The sequence below is a fragment of the Aquarana catesbeiana genome, linkage group LG05 (genome assembly GCF_042186555.1).
Source record: "Aquarana catesbeiana isolate 2022-GZ linkage group LG05, ASM4218655v1, whole genome shotgun sequence".
Taxonomy (NCBI): Eukaryota; Metazoa; Chordata; class Amphibia; order Anura; family Ranidae; genus Aquarana; species Aquarana catesbeiana.
The window spans coordinates 465,777,037-465,790,321 of NC_133328.1; the positions used below are offsets into that span (position 1 = coordinate 465,777,037).

At 41.6% G+C, this 13,285-nt stretch overlaps 1 protein-coding gene across 7 annotated transcripts in view; it reads left to right on the forward strand.

Moving 5' to 3' along the window:
• The window catches only part of DLGAP1 (DLG associated protein 1), an 834,809-nt gene that overhangs the window by 716,509 nt on the left and 105,015 nt on the right, over positions 1 to 13,285 (forward strand). For 5 of the 7 annotated variants that reach the window (XM_073631412.1, XM_073631414.1, XM_073631416.1 and 2 more), the window contains 2 exons: positions 11,038 to 11,129; positions 12,137 to 12,328. In XM_073631412.1, coding sequence (XP_073487513.1) covers positions 11,038 to 11,129; positions 12,137 to 12,328 — 284 coding nt within the window. The remainder of the gene's footprint in view (positions 1 to 11,037; positions 11,130 to 12,136; positions 12,329 to 13,285) is intronic. The other 2 variants (XM_073631415.1, XM_073631419.1) reach the window with 2 other exon arrangements.

Sequence of the window (13,285 nt, forward strand, 5' to 3'; positions counted from 1 at the left end):
GACAAGTCACATGTAAAAAAAATATTTCTGTGGGATAAACAGTGCATGGCGTCACAAATCTTCCCTTATTGCACTTATGTTTTATGGTAAAGGGTTTTTTTAAACAAGCATTTCTAATATCCATGTTGCAGACTCTATGAAGGAAGCACAAGTGGATACTCTGAAAGGCCCTTTACAAGCTCATAGCTACTGTAGCTTTGTAAGATGCTTAAAGGCTAAGTTCAACTTTTCAAGCAGAATTTCATTTTTCATAATCAATATAAGACTTTGTTGTTGTCTTTTCTTCCCAAGCTACCTCAATGTGTTTATCTCTTACTTACCTAGTTCATGGCAACCTTGAATCTGCATCCTCTCTTTTCAAAATTTCAAAAGATACATACTGAGCCCTGGTTTCCTGTAGCATCATGTAGCCACCCAGGAGACCTCATACCTTATCATGTTCTGCCTTACTGCATCACAGAATAGGAAGTGTTTTACCCCTCTAGACCACACCTCCCTTATTACTGGTTTTAGTAAGCACTGCAGCTCTGGGCTGAACTTAGCTAGTGAAGAGGTGAGAGGGAGCAATCTCTAGGAGGAGGAGAGCAGGAGCAGGGTATGTTTTAATGAGGTCAGCTGCCTAAAAACTTCCACGCTCTACTTAGGCCCCTTTCACACTGGGGCGGTGGGGGCGTCGGCGGTACAACAGCGCTATTTTTAGCGCTGCTGTACCGTCGTTCTTGCAGCGGTATTCGGCCGCTAGCGGTTCGGTTTTAACCCCCGCTGGCGGCCGAAAAAGGGTTAAATCCGCTCGTACAGCGCGGCTATAGCCGCGGTATTACCGCGGTATAGCCGCGCTGTCCCATTGATTTCAATGGGCAGGAGCGGTTTAGGAGCGGTGAATACACCGCTCCTTCCCCGCTTCAAAGAAGCGGCTCGCAGGACTTTTTTTACCGTCCTGCGAGCGCACCGCTTCAATGTGAAAGCCCTCGGGCTTTCACACTGAACAAACAGCGGAGGCTGTTTAGGGGCGGTTTTCAGGCGGTATTTTTAGCGCAATACCGCCTGAAAACCGCTCCAGTGTGAAAGGGGCCTAACAGTTCTGGCATCCTGCAGGACAGATACCAGAAAAACACAAAGGAGTTTTCTAAAGAAGAAAGCAAAGGCTGATGTGAGGCCTGCTCTGGAACATAGTGACAGGTTTTTTTCTCTGCAACAGAGGTACATTAATGGTATATTGGTGCACAGGAAAGCCGTACTTTAGAATAAAAGGTGAACCTAGCCTGATTTGAAAAATAAAAAACGCAACCTGTAAAAGAAGACTATATATTGTCTCTCCACCTATTCCTTGAATCCTAACTCTCTTGCAGAGCAAAGCTACTGTCAGAATCATCAATGTCAGACACACACCTGGTTTAAAATTGTGTGCTGTGGTTCCATCCACTGTCTGCTTTGTCACTTCTGAGGTAGCAGCCAGCTGGTAAAACCACAATGCGCATTAAGGCTTTTACACCGGTGTAAAAAACATTGCTTCTACAGGAGGTTTGTGTTCTGCCTGTAGAAGCAACTCAATGTTATCCTATGTGTCCATGCACATTAGGACGTTTACAGGCATATTTTGAGATCAACGTTTAGAGGCAAGAAAAAAACCCTTCTCATTTGCGTTTCTGAACTCTCATTCGCGCTTCTGAACTCTTCTAAACTTTGTACAAAAAATGCTCTATATGAACATTTTTTACTCCAAAGAGAGCAGACATTTTTTTTTTAAGCCCAGTGTGCATGGAGCCTGAGGGGACCAGGCATGCAGTAAATCCAGAAGTATGTTTCATGTTGAATATTCTATCCTTCATATCTTTATGACTTTTCCTGAACAAGTTGCTTTACTTTTTCCACAAATTGCTCCACTCTAAAGCACTCTTATGCCCCGTACACACGGTCGGACATTGATCGGACATTCCGACAACAAAATCCTAGGATTTTTTCCGACGGATGTTGGCTCAAACTTGTCTTGCATACACACGGTCACACAAAGTTGTCGGAAAAGCCGATCATTCTGAACGCGGTGACGTAAAACACGTACGTCGGGACTATAAACGGGCAGTAGCCAATAGCTTTCATCTCTTTATTTATTCTGAGCATGCGTGGCACTTTGTCCGTCGGATTTGTGTACACACGATCAGAATTTCCAACAACGGATTTTGTTGTCGGAAAATTTTATATCCTGCTCTCAAACTTTGTGTGTCAGAAAATCCAATGGAAAATGTGTGATGAGCCCACACACGGTCGGAATTTCTGACAACAAGGTCCTATCACACATTTTCCATCGGAAAATCCGACCGTGTGTACGGGGCATTAAGATGTGGTGGCAGCTAATTTACTTTTTGAAGGTTATTTTCCCTTTTTCACTTAGTGATTCTACCAGTAACAAACTTCCAGTCCTACAGTGACAATGTGCATTCACTACACTGTATTTATACAGATATAAATAGGTATTTTTCTGTTCCTGCAATGTATTATAACTTTATTCTTGGGTTTAGGTATACTTTGAGTGTATGTCCAGCCAAGATTATTGTTGTCAGTAAGTGGGGGGAAACATTCTCTAATGGAGACCCAGATAGTAAAAAATGCTTGAGCTCTTTAATTCTTCTCTATTCTATCCAAAAAGAAAAAAAAAGGTTTTGTCTGGACTTACACTTTGGTTTATTTTTTTATATCATCCCCATAAATAGAATAAAGTGCCGCACTTTTTACAGTGACATAAGACAACGGGTTCCCCTAAGTGGACTTTCCCGGCACTTGCACAGAGTTAGAAAAAATATAGGAGTATAGACTAATGTACAATATAAAAGAATATATATTTATTTAATAAAGAAATACATTTGTTAAAAACAAAGTGGATATCCTAGGTAGCATAATGATAATACTTAGTAAACATAATAAACATCAAACAGTAAACAATGATGAGATAAACAGAGAGACTCTTTTCAAGCCCGACGCGTTTCGGGGTATTTAATATTTTTTGGGTCCTTCTTCAGGGGCATAGTTGAAAAGAGGGGTTCATCTGAAAGAGTTTCATTGATTACTTCTGAAAAGGAGATTTTTATTAAAAGAGGGACCACGAGAAAAGGCAAGATGGAATGGTGGGCAGTTGTGGTATAGTAGGTACGGGTGCTGTTCTTAGGTGGTAAAAGCTAGAAGTTGGTAAGCAGCAATCTCCACAGGGGGATGTACCAGTTCACCCATCCCGCCCGACCCGGGCGCGCATAAGCCAAAGCGATATACTGGGGTCGAGAGAGGCACCCCTTAAGTAGATTATATTGTAGGTTCGGCTAACCACGCATCCCAGCGTCCGGCATGTAGAGCGTCAAGGCCTCAAGGCGCTCTACATGCCGGATTGCAATATGCAAATTGCAACTTGTGCAGGTTGCAATTTGCATATTGCAGGTGCATTTTGCGTTTTTCAATACACATCTTTAAACCATGAAGTCTATGGAGCCAAAAACCAGAAAAAAAACCCTGGCCCTTTCCATAAAATATACAGATGTGAACTACATCCATAGGAAACCATGTTATTATTATTATTATTATACAGGATTTATATAGCGCCGACAGTTTACGCAGCGCTTTACAACAACATTAGGGCAGACAGTACAAGTACAATACAATTCAATACAGGAGGAATCAGAGGGCCCTGCTCGTTAGAGCTTACAATCTAGGAGGGAGGGTCAAGTTATACAAAAGGGTAATAGCTGTGGGGGATGAGCTAATGGAGAAAATAATGCAGTTGTTAGATGGAGGCAGGATAGGCTTCTCTGAAGAGGAAAGTCTTCAGGGATCGCCTAAAAGTGGATAAATTTGGAGACAGTCTGACAGATTGGGGTAGGGAATTCCAGAGGATGGGCGAGGCTCGGGAGAAGTCCTGGACGCGGATATGGGAGGAGGTGATGAGGGAGCTAGAGAGCAGGAGATCTTGGGAGGAACGGAGATGGCGTTTAGGTTGGTATTTTGAGACTAGGTTAGTGATGTAGCTGGGGGCACAGTTGTGGATGGCTTTGTAACTTATTGTTAGTATTTTGAATTTAATTCGTTGGGCGAGTGGCAGCCAATGGAGGGATTGGCAGAGAGGGGTAGCAGACACTGATCGGTTTGTAAGGTGGATGAGTCTGGCAGCAGCATTCATGATGGACTGAAGGGGGGATAGTCTATTTAAAGGTAAGCCAATGAGGAGGGAGTTGCAGTAGTCGAGGCGAGAGATAACCAGGGAGTGAATCAGGAGCTTTGTAGTTTCACTGGTTAGAAAGGGACGTAGTTTAGAGATGTTGCGGAGGTTGAGGCGGCAAGCTTTGGAAAGTGATTGGATGTGGGGCTGAAAGGAGAGTTCAGAATCTAGGATAACACCTAGCACCCTGACATGTGGGGACGGGTGGATGGTTTTGCCATTGCTCTTCACAGAGAAGTCAGGGGAAGAGGCACGTGGGGGAGGAAATATTATAAGCCCGGTTTTGGACAAGTTGAGTTTGAGGAAGTGGTGTGACATCCATACAGATATGTCGGTTAGTAAGTTAGTGATGCGTGAGGAGACTGATGGAGTGAGTTGAGGGGTGGAGAGATAGATTTGTGTGTCATCAGCATAGAAATGATATTGAAAGCCATGAGAGGCTATCAGCTGACCCAGGGAAGAGGTGTAGATTGAAAATAAAAGAGGTCCAAGAACAGAACCTTGGGGGACCCCGACAGAGAAGGGAAGAGGAGTGGAGGAAGTAGAATTGTAAGTGACACTGAAGGTGCGTTGGGATAGGTAGGATGAGAGCCACTGAAGAGCACAGTCACGGAGACCGATGGAGTGAAGTTTTTTGAGGAGGAGGGGGTGGTCAACCGTGTCAAAGGCAGCTGAAAGATCCAGAAGTAGGAGTACAGAATAGTGTCCGTTGGTTTTTGCAGTTAGTAGGTCATTTGTGAGTTTTAAAAGAGCAGTTTCTGTGGAGTGTTGAGGGCGAAATCCAGATTGAAGGGGATCAAGAAGGTTGTTTTTAATGAGGTGGTCACTCAGTTGGTTGTAAACCAGGCGTTCAAGGAGTTTAGAGGAAAAGGGGAGCAAGGAGATAGGGCGTAGGTTGTTAAGATTGGTAGGGTCCAAGGATGGTTTTTTGAGTATGGGAGTGACCAGTGCATGTTTTAGAGCATCGGGGAAGATGCCAGAGGTGAGGGAGAGATTGAAGATGTGGGTTAGAGAGTGTAGGATGGGGTCAGAGGGTGACCGTAGCATTTGAGAGGGAACAGGGTCCAGGGGACAGGTAGTTAGGTGGGCGATAGAAAGGAGTTTAGCAACTTCGTCTGGAGTAGTAGATTTGAATAGAGGTAGTGTCAGTTGTATCTGTTGACATGGGGTCTTAGCTGGGGGAGATACCTGTAGAGTGGAGATTTCATCACGGATTGTATCAATCTTGTTTTTGAAGTGATTAGTGATTTCCTGGGCAGTGAGTAAATCAGTGGAGGGAGGCGGTGGAGGACAAAGTAGAGAGTTGAAGGTAGAGAAGAGTTTACGGGGATTGGATGAGAAGGTATTAATAAGAGTTGTAAAATAGGTTTGCTTGGCAGTGTGGAGGAAAGAATAGTATTTTTGGAGGGCAGATTTGTATTGGTTGAAGTCTTTGAGAGACTTAGTCTTGTGCCACAGACGCTCAAGAGCGCGACTACGTTTTTTGAGAATTTTAGTGTCATCTGTTTGCCAGGGTTGTAGGGGTCAAGGCCTGATTCTGCGTGTAGTAAGGGGAGCGAGCTTGTCCAGGGTGGAGGACAGAGATTTATTGTAGATGGATATGGCTTGGTTGGGGCAGGACAGGGGGGAGATTTTGTCATAGAGGTGGTCGGTAGCAGAGTAGAGGAGAGAGGAGTTGAAGTTGCGAAAGTTTCTACGGGTGACGGTTAGGCGATTGGAGGGAAAGATGGTGGAAGACAGGGGGAGAGAGAAACTAATAAGGTGGTGGTCGGAGAGAGGAAAAGGATTGTTTGAGAAGTTGCATGGAGTGCATAGGTAAGAGAATACAAGGTCAAGAGTGTTGCCATCAGAGTGAGTAGAAGCCTGTACCCATTGCTTCAGGTCAAATGAAGAGGTTAGACTAAGAAGTTTAGAAGTAGCAGGAATGTTTGTATTAGCAGGGATGTTGAAATCACCGAGAAGGATTGTGGGAATTTCCGAAGAGAGAAAGTAGGGTAGCCAGGCAGAAAACTCATCAAGGAAAGTCGATAATGGTCCAGGGGGCCGGTAGATCACAGCAATTCTTAGGGAAGTGGGAGAGAATAGACGTATACAGTGGGCTTCGAATGATGAGAGTGAAAAAGAGGGAAATTCATGTTAAATGGACTGTAGTCTGCAAAACTGAAAATGCACACAAAAAATGCATAGGCGTGAACCAGGCCTTATTTCAGGTCCCACCCTCCCTAAAATGATGCACAAACATATCTGTGGAGGAAAAAAGTGAAAAAATGTATTCACTTTCCCCCACCTCAGTAGTGCAGGCAGTGATGTTATCCTACCAACAAGATCCCTGGAATTGCTCAGTAGCCCAAATATTGTGAGAAAACACTGACACACCATGTAGGATTCTCAAGAGATTTGGGCTACTCAGCATTCTTCAAGATCTAGCTGGAAAGAGAATGATGTCACCTTCATCTAGGTGCTGAACGAAGAAGCCAGGGAAAGGTAAGACTATTGGGGTTGTTTTACAAAAGGCAAATAGGCAGTTGCCCTCTGCAAGTGCACTTGCTACAGAGCTTAGTAAATGAAGACTTCACTTTGCAAAGAGTACCCAATCACATGCAAGAAAAATAAAAATAAAAACAGCATTTTTGCTTGCACATGATTGGATGGAAGTCAAAGCGCACACAGATGGATCATTTCCATGCACTATGGTGCTTTGGCTAGGAATATTAGAGTGTAAGCCATGTACTTGCAAACCTGCAGGTTGACAGTTTTCCCATTAGGCCTTATGGAAAATAGGATGCACATTCCCTAGCAGTTTGGAAGAGAACCAGAACACTGCCCTTGGTTGTCTGCAGGTCCGGAACTACCTGGCCCCCCATTGATCTGAGGAATGTATAAGGAGGGCGTTTGAAATGAGTTGTTTGGAAATACAGTTATCCTTTAAGAGTCAGTAAATAATAATTCATTTATTAGGTTTTCTTTAAAAGATGTGAAAAATATTTTTTTCTTGTATGCAGAAATAACACATGCAGTGAAAGTTATTGGTTCTGGAAATGAATGTGCCAAATTTTCTAGTGCCAAAATCTCACTTTCAAAACCACGTGCATCCACAGCTCATTTTCAGAAACTATATCCCCCAATTTACCACCGTAGATAGCTATTTAATTTTTTTCAGCAAGTGCTTTTTAATATACACAGTAATTGGTGGTTTATAATAGTCATATCTAAGAATGCATATATGTAAGTATGCAGAGGAATAAGCCTGTATAGGCATAAAAACTGGATTATGTTTCTTTTATTATTTACATAACATCGCATGTCATCGCTTATAACTTGTAAATCGCTTCTCAGATACATTGTTCTAGGTTTTTAAGCTTACAATAATATTTTACTATGCTTATTGTAATATGTTTCCTGTTTAATAGTTTTTTTTTATTTAAGGCTGTGGCAGTCAGTTTTTTTTCAGTACCAGCTGTTGATTTTCTAACTGTTTTTACTGGGGCATCTATTATTAGAAAAATAAAAGAAGAAAAAGATTAAACTTAGTGAGAAAGCTGTATGAATAGTGTTTGCTATTACAATACATTAGTATCCAAATACTAGAGCTAGCTTACATTACAATACATTAGTATCCAAATACTAGAGCTATCTTACATTACAATATATTAGTATTCAAATACTAGAGCTATCAAGCTCAAAATGTTTTAGCTAATTGATTTAAAAAGAAAATGAAAAGGCGTGCAGCCAGCTTTACATTTTGCTTGGATCTGAAGATTTTTTTGAATGGGCTTCCCTATGCACAGAGCACTGCAGTGCACCAAAAAAATGTGCATATGCATGTGGCTTGACATTGTGCTGCATAGTGTGAATGGGGACCTAGTGAGGGTAAACTTCTGAAGCCCTGGATTGCAGTAAAAGCCCCAAAAGGAGTTCTTAATCCATTCCTACTCTACCTAAAACTAGAAGTTTTGACTAGGCTTGAACTAGAAGTTTTGACTAGGCTTGAACTACACTTTAAATTTCTGTACAATCAGATGGTAATGTGTGGACACTACACATCCAATGCTACATAGTGTGAGCTAAATTTTTGCTGAATTATTTTATAGTCAAGTAAGCAAAGAATTCCTGCACTTAGTTTATCAAGAACCAGCAGAACAGGAGCACACAAAAAATCTGAATATGATGCCAGAATAAATTCAAAACACAAAATTGGTGTGCTATCCCTTTAAATAGATCATGATTAATGGAATGAACATATCAGAAATCAATGCTTAATATATGAGACCAAATAAACTCATATGACAAAATGTATAAAGTGTGAGTCCCCATTAACATATAAATCAAAATCATCAAATTAAGCCAAAGCACTCCCAAACCAGCTTATAACTGGGCCCAGACTCACCTGTGACATCACTACAGGAGGGCTCTATCTAAAAGGGATCTGGCACCTGATCACACTGTTCTCTATATATAAGCACTGCCAGCAACTATTCTAAAAAAAGAGCCACCTACAGTAGACTAGCTAATTGCACCTGCAGTTAGCCTCTTACCAGCTGCATGGGATCTCTAGATGTTAGTGATAACTAGCACTTTTAAAAGAAATGGTAACCCAGGCCTCCAAGCCTCTCCTGTTTGATCCCTCAGAGCCAGAAACCACAGGGGATATGATAAAAACAGAGGGCAATATCCATAGTATAAAATCGCATACACAATATGGTTTATTTATGCACAGTGCACTCACATAACAGTTTGGAAAAGCTGCAATCAATCCTTCAGTTGACGTGATGAAGTCATGGACCAGGCCCTGCCCAACATGTTTCGTTAGTAGGCAGACGTCATCCGGGAAAGATGGCCCTTTTCCCAAATGAAGCCTTGTCTCTTTGTTATGTGAGTGCACTGTGTGATTAAACTATATGGTGTATGCTATTTTACACTGCGGATATTACCCTGTGTCTCTTTCACATCCCATGGGGTTCCTCATTTTGAGGGATCAAACTGGAGAGGCTTGGAGGCCTGAGTTACCATTTCTTTTAAAAGAGCTATTTGTTCTCTTACCATATAGAGATCCCATGCAGCTGGTAAGAGGCTTGAGCCCTGTGGTGGTGGAATCCATAGGAGTGTCTCTTTATTTTTTGTTCTATATCAGCATTTTGACTTCATTTGAGTACATTGATTTATATGTTAAAGGGGATTAGCACTTTTTTTCATATGGGTTTATTCGATCACATTAATTAAGCACTAATTTCTTATATGTTCATTCAATTAATCATGATATATTTAAAGGGATAGCGTATAAATTTAGTGTATTCGGATTATCTGTGTGCCGTTGTTCTGCAGGTTCTTGATACACTAAGTGCAGGGATTTTTTGTTTATTTGACTACAAAGTAATTTTGGAAAAAATTTAGCCCACGCTATGTAGTATTGGATGTGTGTGTTTATACTGCCAAATACATAATGTACCAATTTTGTGTTTTGGAATTATTTTGTAGTACCTGGTTGTTTGCACACCTTTTCTGGCAGCTCTGTCATCCAGATGATGCAAGGTAATACAAACAGAGTTTTTCAGGAGGAAAACTGCAGATACGTAGTAACTGCTACTAATAACTACGTATCTGCAGTCTATAAAGGACTAGGCTGGCCAAAAGTGATATTTTTGTTATAGGTGGAGCTTGGAGGGCTTTTTTAAGCTTTTGTCTTCTTGGATATGCCAGAAATGAGATCTCCTTTCCTAGTCCATAACTCTACTCCTGTTCATCAAGACGTTTGGCTTGTTCTTGCCCACCTTTGTATGGTTCAGCTTCTGCTGTTTCATTTTCCAATTAAAAAAGGAAAAGAGGGACTTCCTTATAATGTTGCAGCAGTACACAAACAGGAACTCCAGTCCAGATATCTCGTGAGTAGAATCCCTGACAAATATAAGAAACTGTCATTTAACTCCCCACAGTTTCCACTAAAAAATAAAAATTTGGAAGTGCCCCAAGTTGGCTAGATATTGGGAGGCCAAAGTGAAAAATGTTAATAGAGTGTTACAAACAGATATTGATCTCAACCTTGGAATTTGTCTATTGGGTATATTGGCACATACTAATACCTGTAGTAAGGCTACTCTTCTTGGCACATACGTTGATTACCCAGAGATGGCTATCTCCACAACTCCACACGTTCTTTCTCTGTCTACCTTATCTAGAGAAAAGTTGGTGTACAAATGCAGGTGGTGTCCGCAAACATTTTTGAAGCTATTCAATAGTTTGCTGTCCTCACCAGACCTTGCCTCACTGCTGTACACACTACGATGGATAATCTAATACATAATCAGTATTCTAGTACCCCATAGGGAAGAAAAAAATCCCACCGACTACTTTTAAGCCTAGCACACACAGGCCAAATGTCAGGAGACAACGGCTGGTTAAAAAAAAAAATGTCAGACATTCGGCCCGTGTATATGTCGGTCTGTCTGACAGAATCCTGTCAGATGTGTATGCTGGAAAACCAGTAGCCGACCGACTCCCTATCAGCGCCAATGGCAGAGAGCGCTGATCGGAGTGTACTGGCGGTGGCCATCCCCCTGTCAGGACACAACTGCTCAGCGGGGGAGATCGCTGGACTTACCTCGCATGGTTAGCACAGCGGCTCTGACCTGTGGGTTACGCGAAAAAAAAACTGTAATGTGTACCTGGCTTAACAGATTCTTCTATCCACACTAACTGCACAGATGGACAAATCCCCCCTGCTGGGCCATTGTATTCTGACAGCCGTGGTGGTTTCTGTTGGTCTCTTTCTGCATCTCAAAACAGTTTGACTACTTCTGGGCTGAGAGATAAAAGCGATGCTTACTAGTTTGCATTTTTTCCAGGTTGATGGGCCAGAAGAAGCCGCTAACGCAGAGCAGAGAGAAGCAGCTTACCGATATCAGTCGGTAGGAATTCAAGTAGAAGAAGAAAGAGCGTAAGGATTCTATATACCTCATATGCAGTAGTGGTACTAATAGCAATGTTAGAATATCATATACTGGTGTGACACTGTGGGGGAGATTTACGAAAACTGGTGTACACAGAATGTGGTGCAGCTGTGCATAGTAACCAGTCAGCTTCTAACTTCAGCTTGCTTTCATAATAAGGCTCGGTTCACACTACTGGGACCTGCAAGTGGAGCGACGTATGGTGTGACGTTGCCAGAAGACTTTGTGGCAACTTGCTGGCGACTTGAGTACTGCTTTGATGCGACTTTAGAAGCGACTTTCGGGAATGCCAGCATAATATTCCTGTAATGTCGGATTCAAATCACATCAATATAGAGGAGGATCCAATTTGGAGGTGACTTCCATTAAAGTCTATAGGCACAGAAGTCAAATAGAAGTCACTTTGAAGTAGTATGGGAACCTTTTCTAAAGTCGGAGCAATTTCAGTAGTGCTAGTTAAGACAGCTCTCATTGACTTACATGGAATTTCACATGTCATGGGACTTGGGGTCTCACAAGTCAGAACCCAAGTTGCGGCAGTGTGAACCGAGCCTAAAACCTAGAAGCTGATTGGTTATTATGCACAGCTGCACCAGATTCTGTGTGCACCAGATTTAGTAAATCTACCCCAGAATCTGTATCTGTTATTTATTAATGCATGGCATTAGATTTCTCCTTAAGAACAGTTGTATATAAATGTGTCAAACTTAGAAACTATTAACAACAGATTAAAAAAAAAAAACATAAGAAAAGTAATGGGGAAATAAAATGGAGTTGTTGCCATAACGGCCAATCAGGTTTAATTTTTTACTGTGTGTGAAAATGAAGCAAGAAATCAATAAGGTCAACAACTCCATTTTTGGTGCCAAGTAGCTTTGTGTTTTATATAAATATATCTTTTTATGCTGAACTCCAGAGAAATAAAAAATACCCTTAAATGCTCATTTTTGCCTAGGTTGCCAGTGAAAAGCACATTTACTTACATTATCTCTAGCTCCCGCAGGCTCCTCTTGGAACGCGACTGCTCCCTCACACCCTACGGCACTCCAGCCAGTGGTCACAGCCTCATGAAGTCAATGCAGGACGATCAGTACTGCATTGTAAGTGAGGACGCCAAGGGCCTGGCCGCAAACCGAGCATGGGAAAGAAAAGGAGAGCATCGGCTGCCAGGGAAGCAAGAGGTAAGGTAGGTTAAAGTAGCAAAAAGGAGCAGTGCAGAGGGCGCCCCACTGCAAGAGTATTTTTTTTTTAAGCTACTGGAGTTCAACTTTCAGGTAGTATTCAGAAATTTTGTCTATGGCAAGCCAGTATTAAGTAAAGACATGTCCTTGAAAAACTGAAAGAACTGGGATTGATGTAAAGTCTTGCAGCTTTTGTCCAAGAATCACTAAGTCCAAGTTACACCGACAAGCGCCATCATCACGTTTTCTCTTAATTTAATACCAACCATTACATATCCATGGAAGTTTAAGCTGTGAGATTATTCTAATAGTAGACTAGTCATATATTTAGAATGGTATAACAGAGGTGAAGACCTTTCCCAGTTACAACCCCCAGGCAGCGGGGAGTGTCCTGTGACACTGGTATCTGTGCGATCGCCTTCTCCATGCTCATGTGGTTTTGTTTACAAGTAATACTTCAACAGTGCCTTCAACTGTCAGACTGATCTGTCTTTTCACCAGCAAATGGATTCCATGTCAGAAGATTTATCATGTGGCCTTTCATGGTCTATTGTTGGGGTAAAGTGGTAGATATTCAGCAAAGGAATGCTAATGCACACAAAAGATTTAGACTTTTTTGCATTGGCAATGTAAGCAAAACATAATACATATATAAAATGCTACATTTGTTATGGTAAGGTCATTTTTTTGGGTATGATGGTATTTTTGAATTAGGGTTTCTTTTCATCTGGTTTACCATTAAATCTGCCTGTTCCTTGAAAAGGCAGGATAAACTGCTCCTTTGAAAATGGTCTGCTTATAAAAGTCAAATTTTGGATATGCACCACCAGACCAATTTTCTAGTTAATTTCTTCTGACTACGCATATTTGTGGCTGCACAGCGCACAATAACATATACATAATAAGCAAGTTTATAGTACATAAATACCAAATAAATTTCTACTATACATGGTTACTTATAT